General features: G+C 49.5%; 1 protein-coding gene across 3 annotated transcripts in view; it reads left to right on the plus strand.

The window, feature by feature from the left end:
* Positions 1 to 21971, plus strand: part of PALLD (palladin, cytoskeletal associated protein) — a 376813-nt gene extending 354842 nt beyond the window's left edge. For 2 of the 3 annotated variants that reach the window (XM_029201925.1, XM_029201923.1), the window contains 7 exons: positions 671 to 820; positions 9085 to 9179; positions 11117 to 11249; positions 15646 to 15853; positions 17982 to 18147; positions 18549 to 18682; positions 19761 to 21970. In XM_029201925.1, the coding sequence (XP_029057758.1) occupies positions 671 to 820; positions 9085 to 9179; positions 11117 to 11249; positions 15646 to 15853; positions 17982 to 18147; positions 18549 to 18682; positions 19761 to 19933 (1059 nt within the window). In that variant the 3' untranslated portion in view covers positions 19934 to 21970. Of the gene's footprint in view, positions 1 to 670; positions 821 to 9084; positions 9180 to 11116; positions 11250 to 15645; positions 15854 to 17981; positions 18148 to 18548; positions 18683 to 19760 lie in introns of all 3 variants that reach the window. The other variant, XM_029201922.1, reaches the window with a different exon arrangement.
* Positions 21972 to 23262: the final 1291 nt, after the last annotated feature.

A 23262-nucleotide genomic window follows, 5' to 3' on the forward strand; every position in this document is an offset into this window, starting at 1 on the left:
GGAGGGAAGGACGACCCGTAGAAAAGCTCGTTTGACCATTTAGAATTTTCTTATTTAGTCAAGATTTTTACTTTATTTCTCACATTTAATTTTCCATCACCCCAAGTTAAAATATTATTTGAAAATTATTATACATTTCAGTACCTACTGTGTTTTCTTTAACGTAGTGGAGCTGAGGAACTGTAACCCTCTGTCCTGTGCCCCTCGGCTGGGAATTAAAGTGATAGGGTTCCCCCATCACCCCCCTCACTTGCCCCAGCTCCTCACACCCTGTTCTGTTTGACACGATTCCAAGGAATCGCTGGGGTTTAGGTTCTGGTTTTGTTGTCTACAATAACCTTTTTACCTTTACAAGTAATACAGTTTCATTCGGGACACTTGAAATAGAAGCAAAAAGCAAACTGGATGCCGGCGCTGAAACCATCACTGTCCTTCATGTAAATAGTGGATGAATGTAAATGCCTGCTTATAGACGTCTCCTTAAAAATAAAAAGCGGCTATGTAATTTCTAAAACTGAAATAGAATTCAACTTGCTTGCCACCTACCCTTTTCTCTCAGAAGCCAAGGTCCTGCCCTGACGTCCTGCCTCGCGCTTTAACTCGGGAGCTCAGGGCGGCCCGTGCCCCTCCACTCACAGGACCTCACCTTCATCTCTGCCTTCCCCCTCAGACCTACTGGTTTAAAGATGGGAAGCAGATCTCTCCCAAGAACGATCACTACAGCATCCGGAGTGACCCTGATGGCACCTGCTCTCTGCATACCACGGCCTCCACCCTGGACGATGACGGGAATTACACGATCATGGCTTCGAGCCCTCAGGTGGGGATGCGCGGTGGCCTCGGGCCTGTGCCCAGGGTGGTGGGGTTTCCCGGGCAGAGGAGCTGCTGCTTGGCTAACGGGGAGTCATGCCTCTTTGACTTGAAACTGTTTTCCCAATTCTCCATCCAGCGTGTTTTCCCAGGATAGAAACATTCTTTCTTAATATTTATCTATTCCGTGAGATGTTTGTCTACATGAATAATTCTGGTGCAGATGTGCATTCTTTCCATAAATATTATTGAGAGCTTGATATGTACACCTGTCATGTGGGTGATGGAGCTGCAGTGCTTCAGGGGATGAGGTCCCGAGACAGAAGATAAGCCAGTAAACAAATGCATAAACCATGTGATTGCGGGTAGGGTTATGTTCTCAGGAGAAAGGAGAGTGAGGGGTATGGATAAGCTGTGGTAGGAAAACTCAGAAAGGAAAATATTTAGAAGAAATACACGCACACCTAATTCAGTGGAATTTAAGTAATGTGTAAGTGTGGACAAATTATAATTTCGATAGAACATACATACAGCATTCAGGATTTTTGTTTGTTTACACCCAGATGTTTTGTAGTTGCCCTTAGATTTAGGGTCAAAAAATCGGTTGACTACTTAGAATTTAACAGACAGCTACTGGGTACCATGTTCCCAATTCAAGCCTGCAAATTCTTTTTTATTGAATATCTTGTATATTTTAGGTGCTATACTGGGTACACAAATATGTAAGAAGTGATTTTGTGCCTTACAAGCTCAACATCTGACTGGGTATTTTATGAAGTCTGCAGAAATCATGTAAATGACGCACTTTTTAAAAAAATTTTTATTTTATATTAGACTATAGTTGATTTACAATGTTGTGTTAGTTTCAGGTGTACAGCAAAGTGATTCACTTACACATATATATATATTCTTTTTCAAATTCTTTTCCCAGTTTGGTAAAAAACACTCTTTTTTAAAAAAGAAAGCTAAAGTTAACAGTTTTATTATGTAACTGATGAAGATTGCCCAGAAGTTATCTTTTTAAAAAATCTCTGATCTATTTATATCATTCCCTATTTCATTATTTCTTTTGAAGGAAATATTAAGTGTTAGAAAATGATACAAATAATTTTAGCCAAGCGTACAGACTTCTGAAAGTTTGTACAGTGTTATACTGTCCTCGGGTTACATTGTCATGTAAAGATATATTTCTGCAGTGATGGTAAGAGTGAAACTGAAATTGCCCACAAATCAGGCTGTGATACAGGACAGCCGACTCTGCACTGACAAGAAAGTTTCCAAGTTAACGCCTTCTTGAGGCTCTAACCAACGAACACATGACCATCCCTTTGAAAAATAGTCAGAATCACAACCTTTGCTAATAAGTTACATTTTAATGCTTATTTGTGTTCATGTTGTTTGTATTTGAGGGAACGAAAGTGGAACTTTCTCTTTTTTTTAATTATATTTTTAGTATGTTTCCTTGACTACTTTTTTTTTAATTGCATCTTTATTGCACTTTGTAGATATTGCGTTTCTTACAAATTGAAGTTTTGTGGCAAACCTGTGTTGAGTAAGTCTATCACTGCTGTTTTTCTAACAGCATTTGCTCACTTTACATGTCTGTGTTACATTTCGTAATTCTTGTTATATTTCAGACTTTTTAATTATTATTACATTTGTTATGGTGGTCTGTGATCTTTGATGTTACTACTACAACTCTATTAACCAATTTCGATTTTCGGTTTTCTGCCTCTTAAAAAAGTAGTGGAGTGCTCAACAAAATCCAGAATTTTTCTTCGCCCTGGGTTCTTTATTTCTCTTGTGCCCTGGAAAGGCTAGGGTGGGTTATGGAGCTAGAAAATTCACTGTGTTCCTTATGTGCTCACCATTCCTGGGGTCCCGCTGTCCACCTCAAGGCGTTTTTCCTAGTGAATGTTTTGAACTGTTACTGGAGTGAGCAGTTGTATAGATAGAACAAGAGAAATGTCACACTGCAGTTTTGCGTCTGCTTCTAGTCTCTTCAGGTGACGTAGCTTTCCATGTGGGGAAGTTCTAACGGGAAGGACCAGGCAGGTGGCAGCGGGCAGGCGGCTGGGCTCCGGGTGGCGGTCTCTGCATGGTTATTAAACCCCTGACCAACCAGGTGAAGGAGGGCTGAAGATGCCCGTTCAACATGGAAAAGGAGGAGGGGCAAAGTCAGAAGACGGAAGTGACGCAACGAAGACCAGGAGTGGAGACGTAGGGACAATTCGGAAGAGTCGGGGGTGCAGGTCGGGGTGCAGAGCCAGCACCCGGCACCGGGCAGGTCTGAGTTGGGTTCTGGACGCGTGGCCTTTAGCAAGTCCTGAACCTCTGCGCCCGGTTCCTCGTCCACGAAGTGAGAAAAATAATACGAATTTAAACGATGCATGTAGAGCGCGCTTGGTTTACCTGGCATGTGACGGGCTTCCAGTAAGCGCAGGTTGTTGCCACTGTTGAAGTTCGAGGACGCTAGTCCCCCTTCTCGGAGCAGCACCCTGAGCTGGCGTGGAGCCCGGCTGTGTCCCTCCCTCAGCGCCGTGAGTCCAGAAGTCAGTGAGGGCTGGAATCTCTCCCCAGCGCGGTGCTGGCGCGGGCACTTCCAGCCTCCACCCTGGGAGAGGCGTTCCCGGCACGGGGGGCTCGGTTGCGACTGCACGGCCCGGGCCCCGGGAGGAGGGCTCAGCTGCAGAGCCCACGTGCACAGCTGGGCTGGCGGGAGCCACGCCGCGGCCGGGAGGGGGACCCCCCACGGCGGGCGCTGCCCTCCTGCCGGGCCGTGCGCTCCGCTGCTTCACCGGAGCCCTGGCCACGCCCCCCGTGGCTCGCCCTGTCTGGTTCTTCGCCCTTTACCTTTCGGAGGCGAGACAGAGAAATGAGAAGTGGCCGTTTACCTCAGCTCACCAGAAGCCCGGCTCTTCTGGCAGACTCGCCCGTCCTGTCTGTGAGTCAAGCAAGCAGCGGTGTGGCCGCCCTGGGCCCCAGAGCCCTCGAGGCCCCGGGACAGGGCAGGTCCTGATGCCAGCATCCCGCTGGCTCTCGAGGTCGGGCCCCCGAGGATCCTCATTAACGGGGTGCGTTCTCGTAACTAAGCGTCTTCTTTCCTACTGAGATGACCGAAAGGCAGGTGTCTGAGGCGAGGCTCCTGAGGGGAATCTGAGGACATGCTAAGCGTGGGCGCTGGGCCTCAGCCTGACATGGTTGTGAGTCTTGGTGTTTACGGTACTTGGCAGTCGCTCTTGCAAGTTTCTGAGTGAGTCGCCTGGTTGATGTCCGCGCAGGGGTGAGACTCCTCCTCCAGCCGGCTCTTCAGTAGCAGGTGTGTCCACACCTGCCAGGTGTGGGTTTTGTGAGTCATCACCGAGAAACTGGAGTGAACTTCCTACCCACTTAGGAAAACAAAGTGGCATTTCAGCCCTGACGAGCCACGCCCTGTTGCTCTACCTGCTCCGTGCTGCAGGTTGTCGCTTGTTGCTGTAGGAACACGGTGACAGAAATGCTTCACGCTCCATAGTCTCAACTTCAGAAGCAGTATATAGTAAAGGACTTCGCCATTCTTGTAATTTGTGAATGAAAACACGGTTTAAAAGAAGCATGATGTAAATAGGCACTGAAAATAAGTCTCAAAAGTAAAAGCTAAGTTTTTCAAAATACGTTAGTCCCAGAAGCATAGCGTGGGGTCCGCTGACCTGGGCTCCCTGCTTCCTTGATGCCCTTTGATACCTTCGTTTTTTTCCACGTTATGGAAGGACTTGGGTTTGGGAGGGAGACAACTCCATCTCTTTACTGGTGCACCGTGGCCTCCACGATGTGAAGTGACCGAGGGAAAGAGGAAAGGGCTGATGGAAAAATGAGATCAGTAATGAAACACGGACGGCCGAGCTCTCCAGAGCAGCGGAAGGTAATTCCCGAGAGCCAACAGAAGGGGTGAGAAGCACGGAAAGAGGAAAACACGCTCAGCAGGTTAGTTTATAGAATAATTTTCCACCTGGGTCAGTCTTCAGGGAATAAGGAACACGTTAGCCGTTGTTGATGGCGTGCAGTTTCCACCTGGGACAGAACACGCTGCTCTGGGCCAGCACTGGCCGTGGAGCATCCTCAGCCCGGCAGCTCCCGGGAGACAGTCGCACAGTTGAGTGGGACCATAAGGGACTGAGACGCGTTACAGCAGGCGGCCGCCAAACCGAGGGCCACAGGCTCCGCCTACGTCCGACTCTAATCTCATCCTGAAGACACGGCGGAATCGAAACACAAATGTTTGACTTTGTTTTGCTGCGTTGCTAGGTTCCCCTGTCCTGCTCTCTGGTTTGGAATGGCTGTCGTGCACTTGCGTCCTCCAGTTGCATTGTGGGTGCAAGCGGCGGGCTTCCCGGAGACTTGCGGGCCGCAAGTTAGATGTCATAAACCGGGAAACGCAGATGTTTTAATCACTGGCCTTGCAGGAGGCCTCAGATACGCGTTACAAGCTGGATGGTTAACAGAGAACCACCTTAAGAATTCAAACGCCTGGTTTGCGCTATAGCTTTAAACACTGAGGACTTGTCTGGAATAGAAAAGCAGTGAGCAGCTGAGTTCAATTTAAAAGGCTGGTTTGTTGGTTGTGTGTGTCTCAACGTTACAAGGTTTTCTGGCACCTTCCAAGCTTCCCTTCAGACATTCACTTCCGTTATTCCTTCATGTGTTAATGATAAAGTAAAAAGAAACGAGACGGTTGAAAGCGAACAGACAGCGTTGATGTACCCCTGAGCCTGCAGTGACGGCAGTTTTACTGGGTTAACTGGCACATTTGTAGGATTAAAATCACCGAATGCTCATTTTGGATGACCTTCCTCAGAAAACATTCAAACTTAAAAATCTCGGCTTCCTATCGCGCACATTGGAGGCATCTTTTCAAAAATGCTTCCCTGGGTTCTGGACTGAAAATGTCAGAATTATACCTCTCGCTACTTTGGTTGCTTTCTAAGTAGTCCTGTTCACTTGTTATTAGTAATATATTTCGCCAGTATCAGTATATTATCAAACTCACAGGTCTGCCTCCTGAATTCCAGGCCCTTTCCCCTTTCTGTTCCAAAGTGGAGGATGGTGTGGGAATAAAAAGGTGATAAATGACAACATATGCCATTTTCTTAAGTTCGGGAAGTTAAGGAAGATTCTGGGGCAGGATTTGTAGGGTTCTAAGCAATCGCAGTAAAAATCTTGAAAGCGTGCTGGAAGTGTGTACTCTTTACGGAGCAGCATGCCGACCTGTCACCGTGTGTTTGGGAGCGGGGAAAGGAGACAAAGTGCATCCCAGGCACAGGCAGTGCTTAGGGTTGGGCAGGACCCCTTTCCTCCTGGGCCTCGGACGCAGCCGTCAGACACCTGGGAGGTACCTGTGTGCGTGGCGCCCTGCAGGCACCAGCGTGAGGTGGGGAAAGGTTGGTCTGCTCTCCACAGTCTCCCTCCTACGCTTGGAGTACTTGGCTTTTCCTCTGGAGTAAACTGCATCCTAATACCAAAAAGAGAGAGAGAGAGAGAGAGAGGAAAGAGAGGAAGGAAAAGGAAAGAAGGAAGGGAGGGTGGGCGGAAGGAGGGAAGGAAGGAAACTCCATTCATATGGAAAAAAATGGTGTTGAACAAAACAGTTCCTATCCATCTGGTGGTTATTATAGTTACATCTGTATCCAGTGCTATAAAAATTTAACATTTTGAGCGTTTAGCATGTGCCAGACACACCACCAAGTACTTGACCCCTGTTAACTCGTTGAATCATCATAAGAGCCCCTCCCTGCAGGATGACCAGCAGGGTCCTGTTCCACAGGTGAGGACCCTCACCTAGGGGTATGTCGCCTGCCTCGTCTTTCCACTGTAAGGGACAGAGCTGGTTACAAACCCAGGGCGAAGGAGCCAAGGGCAGGTATCTGGGGCTCATCCCAGCACTGAGAGCCCTGAGGGGCCAGGGGGCACTGGTTAAAAGAGGCCTCTGAAGGAACCAAACAAGGTAAGAACATACCGCGAGCAAAATACGTCTACTTGGAAAATTTCACTGGAGTCAGACAAGCTGCTGGGCCCATAAAAATCACCTTAATGTACACACCTGATGTCACAGACCCAGAGAAACACAGTACCAGCAGCGGTGGCGGCAGAGTTAGCAGTGATGATGACATCAAGTACGTTTACTACTAACAAGATCATCATGGATTGTATCATTTAATCTTTGCAGCACCCTTGTGAGGTATAGTGCCCCACCTTTTACAAAAGAGGAAATGTAGGCTTGAATAAATTTAGGATTTGCCCAAAGCTTTAGGAAAAAAGTCAAAACTCAAATCCAGGTTAGAGGAGTTTTTTTTTTTTTTAGCACCATTATCTGCTTCCCCAAATTCAAGGTTAAAGGTTGAATTTAACTTTTATCTTTATCTGACTGCATAAATCACTAGTTAATACTAACTTCCTTGGTGGATCCTCTGGGTTTTATACCACAAGGAAGAATCCACCCAAATTACGTAACTCTTTTGATCTCTCCAAATTAAAATTATTTGCCGAAGCAGCGAAGCAGACAGTAAGGAAACCATATCATCAGTTCAATGGAAGCTGTTTGTGTGAAAACGAAACATACAGTCCCTTGTCCTCAAGCTCCAAAAGGAATCATGGGTCTTCGTGTCCCAGCCGTATGACACATCAGTTGTGTTATTTATAACGGGCTCTTCTAAGCAAGTTATGTCTAGATTTTCTGTAGCAAGTACAGACCGGGAGGGGTTCGATGGAATTGGTGTACAGATTTCAAGCTACTTTAGGGAATCCCAAGTGTTCGTAAGCTCAGCGTGAGAGAATTCGTATCGTGTGGCCTGAACTTCAGATACAGTTGATCAAAGTTGGAAATAACTCCCCTCGTAAAGTTATACTTCGTTATACTTGGACATTTTCGGGAAAGGCAGCGCTTGTGGCCTCAGTGGAGGGAGGTGCGTGTCCCGCGGTACAAGACCGCTTGAGTTTGTGTGTTTACAACAGCTCCTGGGTCCTTCCTAACCCTCCCGTCCGCACCGGTACTGTGTCTTTGCCTTTCCTGGTGACTGTGGCCTGAAGAGGTCCAGGCTTTGGGGAGACCCCGAGGGCCCCTCCCTGCATCCTGCCGTGGGGTCCCCCTCCGTGTCCCCGCCAGCGTCCTCTCAAGGGGGGGACTCAGAAGGCGGTTCAGGACCCACAGAACCCCTCTGCTTTGGTCACCTGTTTGGCCACCTGCAGTGACAGTGGGGGTCAGGGGTCAACTTTACTTTGACTCTAAGCGCTCCCTTCAGCCTGGAGCTATAGAACTCACCAAGGATGAGGGTGAAAAATCAGTCTGCGTGTCATGTTCCCGCCCCGCGTACTCCCTCTCGGTCATCGTGAGGGTCTAGGTGTCCTCCTGCCCGGCCTCCGGGGCCCTGCGAGGAGCGAGCAGGAGGAGACCATCTGCTTTGCTGCTCTGCTGGGCGTAGGGAGAGGTGAGTCCAGATCAGAAGGCGAAGCGACAGGGCCATTGATTCCTGTCGCCCGGCCCCTCTAAGTGTTGCTGTGTGTCCCGAGACAGCACTTATCCGATTCCCAGTTGACAGATTTGAGGGAGAAGACAGCGCGTGTAGCCAGATGTTATCATAACTTTATGTGGGGTATAATCTATAGAACTATTGACTCACTGTGTTTTACACCTGAAACTAATATAATACTGTTAAGTGAACTATACTTCGGACAAGATCAGGTGTGTTCAGGGTGGTGGGGTGGCTGTAGACTTTATACTTCAAATAAAACTTTTTTTTAAAGATTATAAAATACAGCTTTTCATTATTAGAATAGGCCCTTATCATGTGACCCTCATGGGTTCAGGCATTAACTGCTTCTGGTTTTAAAAGCTCAAATATTCTCACTTTATGGGGCCAGGGTGTCCCATAGTCGTCACGCTCCTTGTCGCCCCAGGCGTGCTTGTTGCGTAACGCTTCTTTTTTCATGCCGGCCGCCCTTTCAGTGTGCGGTTTGGGAAGGGATACCACGAACATTTAATAAATATGTAACTAAAAAGAAGACTGAAATGATCTGGTTTGATTTCAGAGTTAGCTCCACGCAGTAGGTATGTAGCCTTGAAAGTGGCCTCGTCACAAGACGTCCCGGGGGGCGTGTTTCAGAGACAGGCTGGGGGGCGCGCTGGTGCGGCGCGCAGGTCTGCGGGGAAGAGCGCCCTGTGGAGAGCAGGGCAGCCGTGGCGGTGACGGGGGCGGTGCTGGGGCGCTGGCCGCTAACCGTCGGTCCCCTCTGTCCCCGCAGGGCCGCGTCAGCTGCACGGGACGGCTGATGGTGCAGGCCGTGAACCAGAGAGGCCGCAGCCCGCGCTCGCCCGCCGGCCAGCCTCACGGCAGAAGGTATCTCTCGCGTCCCTTCCCGGGCGCTGCTGCTCACTGTCACTACAACCCAGCGCTGCCAGCATCTCGGGGACACCACAGGAGAGAACGTACTTGGGGGACAGGATGGGGACACAGCAGGAAGCGTGGTGGCGTGTGGCTCCTTTCTAGTTGGGGGCGGGGTGGAGGACGTACCGGCTGGGCCTGGCGCCCTCCGACACGTGCCGCGTGTGGGCAGGCGGCAGCCACGTCACCACGGACACGCTGGCCGGTGGCACCCAGGCTCTAGCCACGCTTTCCTCACCAGCATCACGTGGGCTGCCCCCTGGGTTTCCTAAGATCGGCTCGTGTGCTGAAGGTTCCTTGTCCGGTCGCTTAGGTCACAAGCTTGTCTCAGACCCTAGCCTCGTAGGTCAGACTTGCCCCGTGGCCCCGAGCGAGTGCACGTGAGGATGGGCAGCGGGGCTGTGGTTCTCAGTGACACACGTGGCTACAGATGGGGCCGGTGACTGGGCCATCCGGCCCCTGGGCCTAGCACAAGGGAGGACATGCCAGTGAGGCCACCGGAGGAGCAGGACACGGCAAGCAGCAGCGGGCAGGCCCACGCCCCACGCGGGCTTGTGCCAGCGTTTGGGAGGCAGCTCCGGCCTCAGCACTCGCAGGTTTGATGCAGGCTTCTTGGGGCGGGACTTGGCGCACAGCATCACCTGCCCCCGCGCCTGTGAGCACAGCACAGCTGCAGCAGGTCCGTTCTCTCCGGCTTCACTCGGGGCCTTCCGTGCATTTCAGCCCTTTGTGGGCCACTGACTCCTGAAGGGGCATTGTGCTCGTAAATGAGACCTGATGGGTGAAGGCTGGTGATTACTAGCGTATTATACTAATTTTTCATTTGCTTTGCTCCTACTTTTGCTACTGAAGTGTTTCTTAACTTACCTCCCAATGATCTCCGGCAGGGTTAGTTTCAACCCCTCACTCCTAAGTCTTCCCTGCAGTCACTTTAAATCATACTGCTCTTAAAGGCGGCTCTGGTAGCACACTCAAAACCAAGAAAGGTGCACAAAATCTGGGAGATGTGCACAATTTTATGTTAAAGCAAAAAAAAAGAAGAAAAATGACTGCCTTAGGCATATGGTTAACGGATACAGAAGAAAACCTGCCTAAAATGTGATTTGTTTTCCTGGTTAATATGAAAAGAAATTTTTATTAGAATGATATTCATTCTTTTTAAATAATAAGAACTTTTAATTTCCTGCAAGTTTACAATCACAGTGGAAGCTGTCCTGATTTCTGTTGAAAAATATTCGGTAATAAATGAGCAACAGTTGCTGCTGCTTCTCATACAGCTTTAAAAATATTTATTTAGGGAAAAATAGGTTACTGTTAGTTCCCCATTTTCCCCTTTCACGATTTATGCTAGCTGTAAGGGTTAGGATAGCAGATTATTTGAAGTCTGCAATTAGCAGATTATTGAATGTATAATAAACTTCCAAACGAAACAAGATTCTGTTTTACTAACTTTCTTTATGGTATGAACCCTGGGATTAGGAGCTAGGGAAGCAGGTAAGGAAATTATATTACTGCCCCATGTATTATAGAGAAGAGATAACTAAGAACCTGACAATACCTACTGTCTATTTATGTATATTACCTATCATTTATGTGTCGTTCTCCTTCCTCCTCCTCCCCCCTTTCTTTCCATCTGTCTGTATTTATCTATGTGTCATTCTCCCTCCCTCTTTGTCTGCCCCCATCTTTCTTTCCATCTATTTAACTATATTTGTGGCATTCTCCCTCCCCTCCCCCATCTTTCCCTCTGTGTGTATCTGTGTGGCATTCTCCCTCCCTCTCTCTCTGCCCCCATCTTTCTTTCCATCTGTCTATATTGTCTATCTTCGTGGCCTTCTCCCTCCCCTCCCCCATCTTTCTTTCCATCTGTTGGTTTTCTCTCTCGTCCGAAGGTCTCGTTCGAGATCCAGGGACAGTGCCGACGAAGGTGAACCGATTCAGGAGCGATTCTTCCGACCGCACTTCCTGCAGGCTCCCGGGGACCTGACGGTCCAGGAGGGCAGGCTCTGCAGGATGGACTGTAAGGTGAGGGGCTTGGGTGCCTCCCTTCTCCCTGCAATACCGCTTCCCTTTAGTTCCTTTTGGGGAAATTATGTAAAGTATACATCTTTAAAATGTTTCCTAGCAGAAGAGGAGAGAAAATGAGTGGAACATACTAGTATTTATATACGTTTCAAATCATTCTTTTCCTTGATTTTTAAGTTTTTGTTGAATATGTCCTTTACCTAGAACCCTGTGTACCATACTCCAGAAAGTGAACTGGGAGGTTTTATCCCTCAGAGTCGCCCTTTTTGTTGAAGTAATGACTGTGTTGGATCTGTTCTCTGTCCTGATCTTACTTACATTTACTCTGTTTTCATACAGATTTTGTATCCACACACCTATTATCTCAGGCCTCCCATTTCCTGTTTCTAAGAGACATCCAAGCAGCACCTTCATTCCGTCGACAATAGGGCTTCTTAACCAGGTCCTGGGGTGAGCAGGTCTCATCAGGTGTGTGGGCCTGAAATTACACAGGAGGCTGTATGTGGTACACCTGTCATCAGCTTCCCAGAGGACCTCGAGGCCAAAAATGTGTAGGAATCACTGGTCTGAAATTTTTTGATTGTTTTTGCCCCATTATTTATTGACCTTAAATTTAAATTTTAGCTCTGAAATACGAATACGCTTTTAAAAAAGTAATTTGGGCTCTCTCTGCTGGTTGTCTCTGGAATTGCAGAACACAAGATGTAAGGCACTTAGAGGGTTAACTCTGGGCTTGTAGAAATGTATAAAAAGCTTGTAGAAATGTATTAAAAATGTATAAAATACTTTCCAGCATAATTTTTCAATATAAATTTATTTTTTGGCTGCGTTGGGTTTTCGTTGCTGTGCATGGGCTTCTCATTGCCGTGGCTTCTCATTTTGGAGCACAGGCCCTAGGCGTGCGGGTTCAGTAGTTGTGGTACGTGGGCTCAGTAGTTGTGGCTCGCGGGCTCTAGAGCGCAGGCTCAGTAGTTGTGGCGCACGGGCTTAGTTGCTCCGTGTCATGTGAGATCTTCCCAGACTAGGGATCAAACCGGTGTCCCCTGCATTGGCAGGTGGGTTCTTAACTACTGCACCACCAGGGAAGTCCCTCCAGCGTAATTTTTTTAATTTTTATTTTATATTGAACTATAGTTGATTAACAGTGTTGTTAGTTTCAGGTGTACGGCAAAGTGGTTCAGTTATGCATATGCATGTATCTGTTCTTTTTCCAAGTTCTTTTCCCATTTAGGTTATTACAGAATGTTGAGCAGAGTTCCCTGTGCTCAGTACGGTAGGTCCTTGTTGGTTATCTGTTTCGTAAATAGTAGTGTGTACATGTCAGTCCCAGTCTCCCAATTCATCCCTCCCTGCCCCCACCCTTCCCCCCTGGTAACCATAAGTTCATTCTCTAAGTCTGTGAGTGTGTTTTGTAAATTAGTTCATTTGTATCAATTTTTAGATTCCACATATGGTCTTTCTCTGTCTGACTTACTTCACTCAGTATGATCATCTCCAGGTCCATCCATGTTGCTGCAAATGGCATTATTTCTTTCTTTTTTATGGCTGAGTAATATTCCATTGTGTATATGTACCACATCTTCTTTATCCATTCATCTGTTAAGGGACACTTAGGTTGCTTCCATGTCCTGGCTATTGTAAATAGAGCTGCAGTGAACATTGTGGTACATGACTCTTTTTGAATTATGGTTTTCTCAGGGTATATGCCCAGTAGTGGGGTTGCTGGGTCATCTGGTAGTTCTATTTTTAGTTTTTTAAGGAACCTCCATACTGTTCTCCATAGTGGCTGCATCAATTTACATTCCCATCAGCAGTGCAAGAGGGTTCCCTTTTCTCCACCCCCTCTCCAGCATTTATTGTTCGTAGACGTTTTGATGATGGCCCTTCTGACTGGTGTGAGGTGATACATCGCTGTAGTTTTGATGTGCATTTCTCTAATAATCAATCAACAGTGTTGAGCATCTTTTCGTGTGCCTGTGTATGTCTCCTTTGGAAAAATGTCTGTTCAGGGCTTTGGCCCATTTTTTGATTGGGTTGTTGTTTGATGTTTGTTTTTTGGTTTTTTTTGTTATTGAGCCACATGAGCTACTTGTACATTTTGGAGATTAATTCCTTGTCAGCTGCAGTGTTTGCAACATAACTCTTTTTACAGTATAAGTATACAGATTGAGTTTATATATATACAGTGTGTATACATTTATATGTGTGTATTTATTTGGGGTCTGTAACTGAGAATTCATACAGACCACCCGTAAAATGACATTTGAGTCCACAGGGGAAATTTTCTTTTAGAAAATTAGATGATACCGAGGGATTACTATTAATTTTAATTTTAGGGAACTGTGACTATGTAAGAAAAATCTGTTCTTTTAGAATGATACTTCATAAAGTATCAAGTATAAAGTTTGGGGTCTATTTTTAAAATATGAAAAATTACAAAAGAGAGCGAATCTAGGTGATGATGGCTACATGGAGATTCACAATATTATCGGCTCTACTTTTGATCACATTTAAGAAAGAAATCATAGCACTTTATTTTTCTGCGAGTGACACAGCTGTCCTTGAAATGCCTGCTTTTAAAAGAATATTGGAAACAAAAGGTAATCTGTTGACTTTATTGTTATGATCAGACCTGGACAAATGTGGAAAATCTTTTCCAGTGTATTTACGCTTTAAGAGGGAAAAAAGAATCATGGGAACAGGCCAGTCGCTAAGGCAGCTGCTGGGCCCCCGACTCGCTCCCCGGACACTGACTGCCCCGGCCGGCTCTCGGCCTCCGGGAGTAAACGCCTCTGCTTCCCCCCGTTCCCACGGCAGCCAGAGCCGCCCACCTGTCCAGGCTGGGGCCCGCTCACAGTGACCCAGTTCCTGAGGTCAGGCTCGCCTTGCTGGCCTCAGAGGGAGAGGACTCGGCCTTCCCCTGTGCCCGGCCGCGCAGCTCTGGCCCAGGTGGGCCCAGAGTGCGTGTGGCGTCTCCCTCCTAAACCTGCTGCGGCCTCGCTGGTACCTGACCGGCCAGGAGGGCCAGGTGTGCAGCCCCGGGCGGGAAAGCCCACCCCCTTCCTCCGTGCACCTGTGCTGGCCCGACAGGTAGAGCGGGCGTGGAGCGCCGGGGCGGCAGGTGGACGGATGGGAGGCTGCAGAGCCTGGCCCGCCTTTAGCCAGTGATTTGTTTTCTGTAAATCCCTAGGCCTTTGCTGTGTGTGTTTGTTGGGGGGTGAGGCATCCTGGGGGCAGTATACGTGAGCGTCACACAGCATGAGTGCAATTTGTGAGTTCTCTGGCTGCTTTTGGCAGAGCTGATTCTCAGAAGAATTGGTTTACAGTCCCACTGACATCCTTCCGTATGTGATTTCCCACTGGTACATTTGGGGTAGGGGTGAAAGGGCCTTCCTTACTGGTGCTTTTCTTCCCGTTCAGAATGCAGGGCCCTAGAGTAAAGAGCTGACAGACGGTGGCCACCCCTTCCCTCACTGAACACCATACTATTAGCCATTAAACGTGCTTTTGTCTGATCTCTGGTCAGCACGACTGTCATGGTCTGGAGAGTGGTTTTGTTTTTTTTTTTAACGTTTCCATTGTGAGGCTAATTTGTTGAGATGGCTTTCTGGGTAATTTCGTATGGCTCCTATTACTTTCAAGGATTATAAAATAGTAACAGCCCTGTGTCTTAATGGCTGCATTAACTAATGTCTCCGCAGCTACAGCAGCCTTGATGAGAGGCTTTGTCGTGAACCATGCGAGCTGAGTGTGAGTCCTTGTCATGGTTGGACATCTTTTTTCCAAAGGGCTCAGAGCCCTGGGCTGACATCACCCTCAGCATCTTTATAACCTGGGTGAGGAAGGACGATGGCGAATGTTTTTAGTCCCCATCTCACTTTTCTCTGGGTTGCTCTGTAAGAAATGTTCAGAAGTGAGCCCGTGTGTGCCGAGAAGCTATTCAAAGATTTTAAGCAAAAGAGAAATGTGGGCTTCCCTGGTGGTGGTGCAGTGGTTAAGAATCCACCCACCAATGCAGGGGACACGGGTTCGAGCCCTGGTCCGGGAAGATCCCACATGCCACGGAGCAACTAAGCCCGTGCACCCCACAACTACTGAGCCTGTGCTCTAGAGCCCACGAGCCATAACTACTGAGCCCACGTGCCACAACTACTGAAGCCCATGCGCCTAGAGCCCGTGCTCTGCAACAAGAGAAGCCATCGCACTGAGAAGCCCGCACACCGCAACAAAGACCCAACGCAGCCAAAAATAAATAAATACGTGAGTAAGAAATGTGACCTGATGCTAAGAGCCTCATGTTGTCCTGAAGGAGGAGTCTGTGCCGGTGTCTTAGGTGTTCGTGACTTCGCTCTGTTTCTGTAGCAGAGGAATTCATTCGCATTTCTTCCCGGTTTAGGTCAGTGGGCTGCCAACCCCCGATCTCAGCTGGCTGCTGGACGGCAAGCCCATCCGCCAGGACAGCACCCACAAGATGCTGGTGCGAGAGAACGGGGTGCACTCTCTGATCATCGAGCCCGTCACGGCCCGGGACGCCGGTGTCTACACGTGCATGGCCACCAACCGGGCTGGCCACAACTCCTTCAGCCTGGAACTCGTGGTCGCAGGTAAGTCCTGGGAACCTCTCCCCGGGTGAGCGTCAGATGTAGAAACAAACTAACCCATGTGGAAAGTACATCAAATCGCTGAAAAAAATAGACCGTTATCATCAACGTGTTAAGACCTGGCAAGTCAGAAACATCACTTTTTCTTCGCTGTAGCCATGGTTATTTTTCTTCCCTTCCCCCGTCAGCCTGGCAGCCAGAGAAGAGGGTTTGAGCAGTTTTTCTGGGCCATTCCCCTTCTCCTGGGCCCCCAGTGTCACACGGGAAAAGCAGCAGCAGCCCGGCCTCCAGGAACCAGATGATGTGGGAGAATGTGCTCATGCAGCAAGTTCTCCACGTAGACCTAGCTTTTGAAGCCATGTGCAGTGATTTCAGAATTCAAAACTTTGAAACACTGATCTACCCCCCATGTCATAAGACAGATTAAACTCAGGTTTGCTTTTTAATTGACTATATATCTGTACGAAATTTACCTACCAGAATAAAGTTTTACCCTTAGGTATGGGAAATGAGTTTATGGAAAGGTTTAGTGTCCTAGGAGCTGAGCATGAATAGAGAGCCTGTTCTCTGTGCTCATCTGAAAAACGCAGCAGAACGGAGCGTTTATTTCTCATCACTGCATGCAAAGCGCTCACTTGGTCCTCACGGCAGCCCCATGAGGCAGTCAGCCAGTGGGAATTAGAAGAGAGGAAGTGACTTTCCCAGGGGCCAGGCTGCGGTGCCCCTCTGGTGCCGGGAGCCTTCGAGCTCCTGGGGGAGACAGCAGCAGCAAGGACGCAGCAGGCGGCCCGGCTACAGTCTGGGCTAGGGATTCTCGTGACAACAAACACCCAGACGTGTTCACACAAAAACATGGCCAGCGAGCAGCCTGTGTGTCAGACCCGCTTCAGTTTCACTCCTTCCTCCAGCCTGCCCTCCTCAAAACTCAACTGTTGCGGTCCCCCCGCCGACCATACCTGTCCCCACGCCCGAGGTGTCCCTGTCGGCACTTCCGGGGGAAGTCGGGGCTCGGCTCCCAGCCCAGCCCTGCCCTGCCCTCGTTTTCTGGCTGTGTCCTCTGGCAGGTCCGTCTCTGCAGCTAAGCGTCCCCAAACGGAAAAGGGGGGCCACGATGCTCAGAGTTGAAGGACTAAGTCGTGGCACAAGGACGAAATCCTGTGAAGCTCTGCGTCCCCACGAGCCTGCCTAGCCAAGCTCCAGAGGTAGCTGTGATACCTACTGTGGAGGGTCGCTGCGACCTAAAGGGCCGTCTTACACATTTATGCTCTTTTGAAAACTGGGACCCAGGAAGAGCACCAAGTGAGGTCTCTTCCCAGAGTAGCCCAGGTCAAGTAACCACAAAAGGTCCAATAAAAATTAACCCTCTACATAATTCAAGGTCATAGAGGGCCTTAGGTTTTTAAAAATTTCAGGTAGAACGTTCACCTTTGTTTTGCTATTATTTGTCACAGAGGAGGGAGTGCAGAAGGCCGCACCCTCAGACTCATTGTTGGCGGCTAGGCTGATGGTAGCTAAGGCTCCCTCTTCCTCTGGGACTGTTCCCACCGCAGATCCAAGGGAACACTGAGTGTTACTAACAGTTCTGATTTGTCCAGACTGGGTAACAGTCGTCGTTTTCATAGCTTTTTTCAAAGAAATACAAATTGGAACTTGTATAGAATGTACGTTCCTAGTGTTGAGGTAACTAGTTAAAGCTGCCTCTCCTCGTTTCCCCCTTTGTAGCCTGTGGTATGTCTCTCTTAAGCCAGGACCTAGAAATCTCAGACTGTCTCGGCCAGCAGGGCGGGAATCTAGGGGATCAGCGCCGCTAGATGGCAGCGGTGGGCTCAGGCAGGGACCCTCATCGGTCAGCAGCCTGACGGAGGTCCCCCGAGAGCACGCAGGCAGGCGCTCTGGGGAGCAGGTGCGGGCCTGTCGGACTTGAACTGATTGAGGAGAGAAGGGCGTGGAATGAAGGGTAGGAACCTCTTTTGGTGGAGGAGGGATAACTTGGAGAGAGGACAAGCATCCTGCCACCTGAAGGGGAAAACGACGTCAGCAAAGTTGAGCGGTATTGCTGAAAGCACCTCCGTTCTTTTGTGGTCCCTTTTGCGCCCGTCACGGGTAGGTAATCCGTCTCGTGTCTTTGCAGCTAAGGAAGCGCACAAGCCCCCCGTGTTCCTCGAGAAGCTGCAGAACACGGGGGTGGCGGACGGGTACCCGGTTCGGCTGGAATGCCGGGTGTCCGGGGTGCCGCCGCCACAGATATTTTGGAAGAAGGAAAACGAGTCGCTCACTCACAGCACGGACCGCATGAGGTGAGAGCCCACGGGGCCGCCCCCACCCGCAGGGGTCCTGGTGGTCCCAAAGGAAGGTGCACAGCACGCGCCTGTGTGCGCCGCCCCCGGGCCAGCCCCTGCCCCCGCGCCCCTGCGCTTTGCGGAGGCGGCTGCCCTGCTGTGTGGTGCAGCAGCTCCCCGCCTAACGCAGGCAGTGCTTTGCGGGGTCAGATGCTCCCCCTGGGAATTAAGTGCTCGGCTTCCTTCAGCCTCCCGGCCTCTCCGCTCTCTCATTAGCTGTCACGGGCTGGCGGCCTCTGCAGAATTAGAGGATCCTGTTATCCGCTGCTTGCACAGTTCTGTTGCTCATGAGCTAATGAGAAGCGATGCTTCGTGTCCTGAAACATTTCGAGCCCTATGGCCATGTCTGTCTTTTGCAGCCTGCACCAGGACAGCTACGGCTACGTGTGTCTACTCATCCAGGGAGCCACCAAGGACGATGCTGGCTGGTACACGGTGTCGGCCAAGAACGAGGCCGGGATCGTGTCCTGCACGGCCCGGCTGGACGTCTACAGTGAGTACCCCTCCCTCTCGCCTCGATGCATTATTGGTTCCTTCAGTTACGACAAGGTGGGCGTCAGCACACCTAGTCACGTTACTCTGATCTGATCAACAACTCTAGCGCTTAATTTGCCAGAAATTTCACACTGCTCTTTCTCTTTCTATTTATAGTTTGTCAACATTAATAGTGAACCTCGCCAGAAGAACAGTGCCCAAGTATCACTCAGGAACTTTGCGTTTTTAGCAAAACGTGCATGTGGATTTCTCTGGTGTCGGCTACCCAGCTGTGGCTTTCTTACCCAGCACCCTTAGGGGTTAACACCAGGCAAAGGCATAAGCACAGATTTTTCACATTTTGTTACTGCCTTGTGCAAATGACTGCCTTTTAACATTTCTCCCTAAGCTATGATCCTGTCACAGCATCTTAATTCACTCTAAACGTGTGGCCCATTGAACCTGGAATGCATCCTTTCTGTGGCTCAGTGCTTTGTGTTAACATATCTTAAGTAGTTCAGCAGTAGGTTTGTGTTTGTGTACGTGTATTTGTGTACATGCATCCCAGATTGAAAGAAAAAAGTTCTTACTAAGTTTACAAACTAGCCCAGTAGCATTATGTGATCTAGTGACAAGAAAACCACTAGGAAGAATTCAGAACTGGTTTCACACATAAGAAATGACTGACCTCAACCTTCCCTATCGCCCGGTTCCTTTCAAACAATTTGTGTTAGAACACCCATCCAGAATACCTGATGACTGTCATTACTGTGGCATTTATACAGTTTGAGCTTTGAAGTTTTTTTTCAAAGTGAGAATCAGGAAGTGTAGCAGCCATTTCAGAGGACTCCCCGAGCTGCAGTAAGTACTGACTATCAAGGTAAACCACACGCTGTCTCTGTTCCCGAGCTGTTGTAGGCCCACCACCCTGTGCAGGCAGTAAATCTGTAACATGTGAGTAGACTGCAGAACCACCCGTACACTTTAGGACTTCTACCATGGATGTGTTCGGTCTTTTGCAAAGAACACGTGCCTGGTACACAGCCAGAGCCATGCTACCTGGTTACAGATTCTGAGTTCCGTGTTGTGTCTTGCAGCCCAGTGGCAGCAGCCCCCGCCAAGCACCAAGCCGAAGCGGGTGCGGCCTTCGGCCAGCCGCTACGCCGCGCTCTCGGACCAGGGACTCGACATCAGGGCTGCGTTCCAGCCCGAGGCCAGCCCGTCCCACCTGATGCTGAGCCCCGGCCTGGTGGAGAGCGAGGACCTGTGAGCTGGCGCTCTCTGCAGAGCCCAGACACTGAAACCACTGCTGCCTTGGCCCACACCCTCCTCTGTCACGGGACGTAAAAGGCAGAAACACACCTTTGGCTCTAAGAAACAAAAGGACACCAAAATCCTACTTTTCTTCCTGGTAAACCAGACGTAGAGGCTGCGTACGCGATGCTGATAGGAATGCACACCTTGCACGGAGAATTCACATTCATCAGCCAATTTAAAACCTTGGGAAGTGCTGCACTTCAGGGGGTCTGAAATGCCAAAGTGCTAACGGAAAAAAGGTGACCACGACCTGTGTTGTCCCGAGTGTCTTCACTAGTGTAGGTGCTGCCACCCAGCGTGAGGTCGGGGGGCTCCCCGGAGGTGGCTGCACCACAGTGGACACCGCCTGGGCTCTGCGGGGCAGTGTGCTCACGCAGCCAGGGACCCACGTGGGGCATGGGACAAGGAGGGCGCCACCAGGAAGCCCAAGGAAACGCCTGTCTGCGAATGGCTTTCCACTAAACCGTGCGGAAGGAGCCACCTGCCTTCAGTTCTGTTAACATCAAGAGTTTTCTAACTAGGTCAAGACCTTCGTTCTTAACCTTTTTTTCTTTACGTGTAGTATTTTCTTTTCTTGTTACCTTGGTAGGGCGCTTAATTACAAACCATATTAAAAGAATGCGAAGTACTCTGAATAAAGAAGCAGCATATTGCAGTCCATTCCACGAAGGGCATCCCAGCCACCCAAGTGACCAAGGTGTGTAGTATCTGGAGGATACGGGTCTGGAAGGGGCGGAGAGGAGAGGGAAAGGAAGCACGACCAGACAGACTGTGCTCACTTAGATGAAAGCAGCAGAGCACGAGACGGTAAAGGCCAGGCTTTTCTTTGGTTTTCTTCAAACTTAACCTAAAATAGAAGCGACAAAACACCGCCATTCGCAAGTCAGGAACTCGAGGGTCAGCCTGAGGGAAGCTCGTGCTCGGGACACTGCAGTGTCGGAGCTGGCGCCGCAGCGGGAGATTGAGGTGCGCACTGCAAGTTGAATATGGGCTGAGCTGCGAGATTGTCATGGATCAGAGACAGCCTGTGGGCGCTAGTCTACTTGGGGAGACAAAGACGGGGGTGCCAGCATGCATTTTCTCCATGGCACTGCCCTACGGTGGGTGGAAACTATTCACTTCCCTGCTGCCACGAGACCTTTTGCCTTAAGAAGGTGCTGGGTTCCAAGTAGTTTGTAAAGGCATCTCGGCAAAGACTGCATTCTGAGTGCCTGTGAGTCTGCGTCAGCTAGATGGAGTGGGTTCTGACCAGACTTGACAGTTTTAAGTCAGAACCAGTAAACTTTAAAAAGGAGAAAAAAACAAATCTGGGCTGATACTATAAAACCTGAGTCTTTAATGGTACTTTCCTATGAAGAGAACACACTGTATTCCTTATGCAAAACACATTTATCTTTCGTTATTTATAATACAAATGTTGAACTCTCTTAGCTCAGTTACTCCATTCAATACGTAGTATTTTTTAAGTACTTCTCTATCTGTGTGCCACCGTGTATATCCCATTGCACTGCTTCACATGGACAGCTTTCTACTTCCTTGTAAGAGCACCAACCAAGCGAGCTTTAAATGCCAGGCTGGAGCTCCGGTGCCCACGTTCGGTGCAGAGTGGCACACGTGTCTCTGACCACACCTACGTGCATTGCTGATGTCGGATTTCAGACACCGTGCGAAGTCTCTCCTGGACCTTTCTATACTGTAGAATTATGACTTAACATCATCTCTTACTTGCCAAATTTTTCTGAATGTGACTTCTTGCTGATTTGCTGGGTTTGGGATTAAGTAGCATTATTTTGCCACCTTTCATGTATTTATAAAGAAATAAGTACGATCTTACCACTCTGGATTGTTGTGCTGGTGTAATGTGGATTTAACATCAATAAATATTTAACAAATAATAGTTGCAATTTTGTGAAGCAAATATTCAGTCGTTTTCATTTTCTATTGCTTGCTGTAATAAACTGGTACAGACTAGAACCACTGTGTCTGCTGCAGTGCATTCTCACCTGAGCGCAAGCGCCTGGGACAGAATTGGGCTCCTTGTGGCTGTAGGACGGTGTCCCACGTGGTCTGTCAGCGGGGGCCACTGGGCTGCTACAGGCCGCGTCACCCCCCTTCCCTCACCAAAACCGGCAGTGAGAATCTCCCTTGGGACAAATCCCTCTCACGCTTTGACTGTGGTCAAGGAGAGTCCCGTGCCTTTGAAGGGACCATCTGATCTGGGATCTGCATGTGGGTGAGAGAAGGGGGGTGCACCCCAGGGTGGGGGACACAGGCAGCCGGCTCAGAACCCTGCCTGCCTCAGCAGTTTACCAGACATGTGCCCGTGAGTAACAGTGGATCCTGTGATCCCCCGGGGAAAGCGTCCTGCAACCACATACCATAGCCGCTCTCTTAGGGATTAAGTATACGGGGTTCTGGCTCAAGAGGTCCTCCCCCAGACACACCAGATCCGCTACTACATACAGACCCATTTCCTCCGAAAGAAACCTCAGGTGAATGAGAACAGACCCACGTCACAACAGGAGGGGCTGAGGCACAGCCTCACTGTGACCCCCACTGCCCAGCACGGTGACCCACAGTGAGGAGGGAACTCAACCCCAAGCTTTCCCCGGGGAGTGAAGGGTTTGAACCCCTCACCAGGACCCCACCTTTTAAGGCCTGCCTCTGAGACCAGCCCCCAAGACATGTAGCTTTGAAAGCCAACGGGGCTTCTGTCCATGAGACAAGGCTGTGGGGCACTGGGAGATGCTTCTTCCAGGGCTGCATGGACTGGGCCAGCACAGAGGCCGCCGACTGAAAAGCGCCCAGACCCTCTGTGAAAGAGGCTTCTTTGCTTACGTTCAGCCTGAGGGACAGACATCTAGCTGGACACGTGTCAGGCCAACCCGAGTGCTCTCCAGAAACCCCCAAGGGCAGGCGCTGTCTTCACGCCATCCCTCTGCCTCCAGATTGCCACTAGCTCCCGTAAAGGGGCCCGTGCACTGGCCTGGGGACCAGGGGACACCTGAATGGCCTAGCTTTGCCGGCCAGGGGGGCTTACATTTGCGAGTCCCATAAGTCTATAACAGAGAAACAGTCCTTACCCTGCTATCCCCCGGGGCAGAGCACACAGGCAGCACACTGAAGCACCCCACTCTCTCTGTGACACAGGGCAGTGGTCTTCACAGCTATGGCATAAGGGGCAGGCTTCTAATTAAACACACACCTAGGGGCCGACTGCAACCCTCTCCAGAGGGGGGCCCTGTCCCAGTTCACCTGTGTCTCGAAGAAAGGAGTGGGCAC

This window comes from Monodon monoceros, unplaced genomic scaffold (assembly GCF_005190385.1).
Source record: "Monodon monoceros isolate NGI ecotype Baffin Bay Population unplaced genomic scaffold, NGI_Narwhal_1 Super_Scaffold_5, whole genome shotgun sequence".
NCBI classification, from domain to species: Eukaryota; Metazoa; Chordata; class Mammalia; order Artiodactyla; family Monodontidae; genus Monodon; species Monodon monoceros.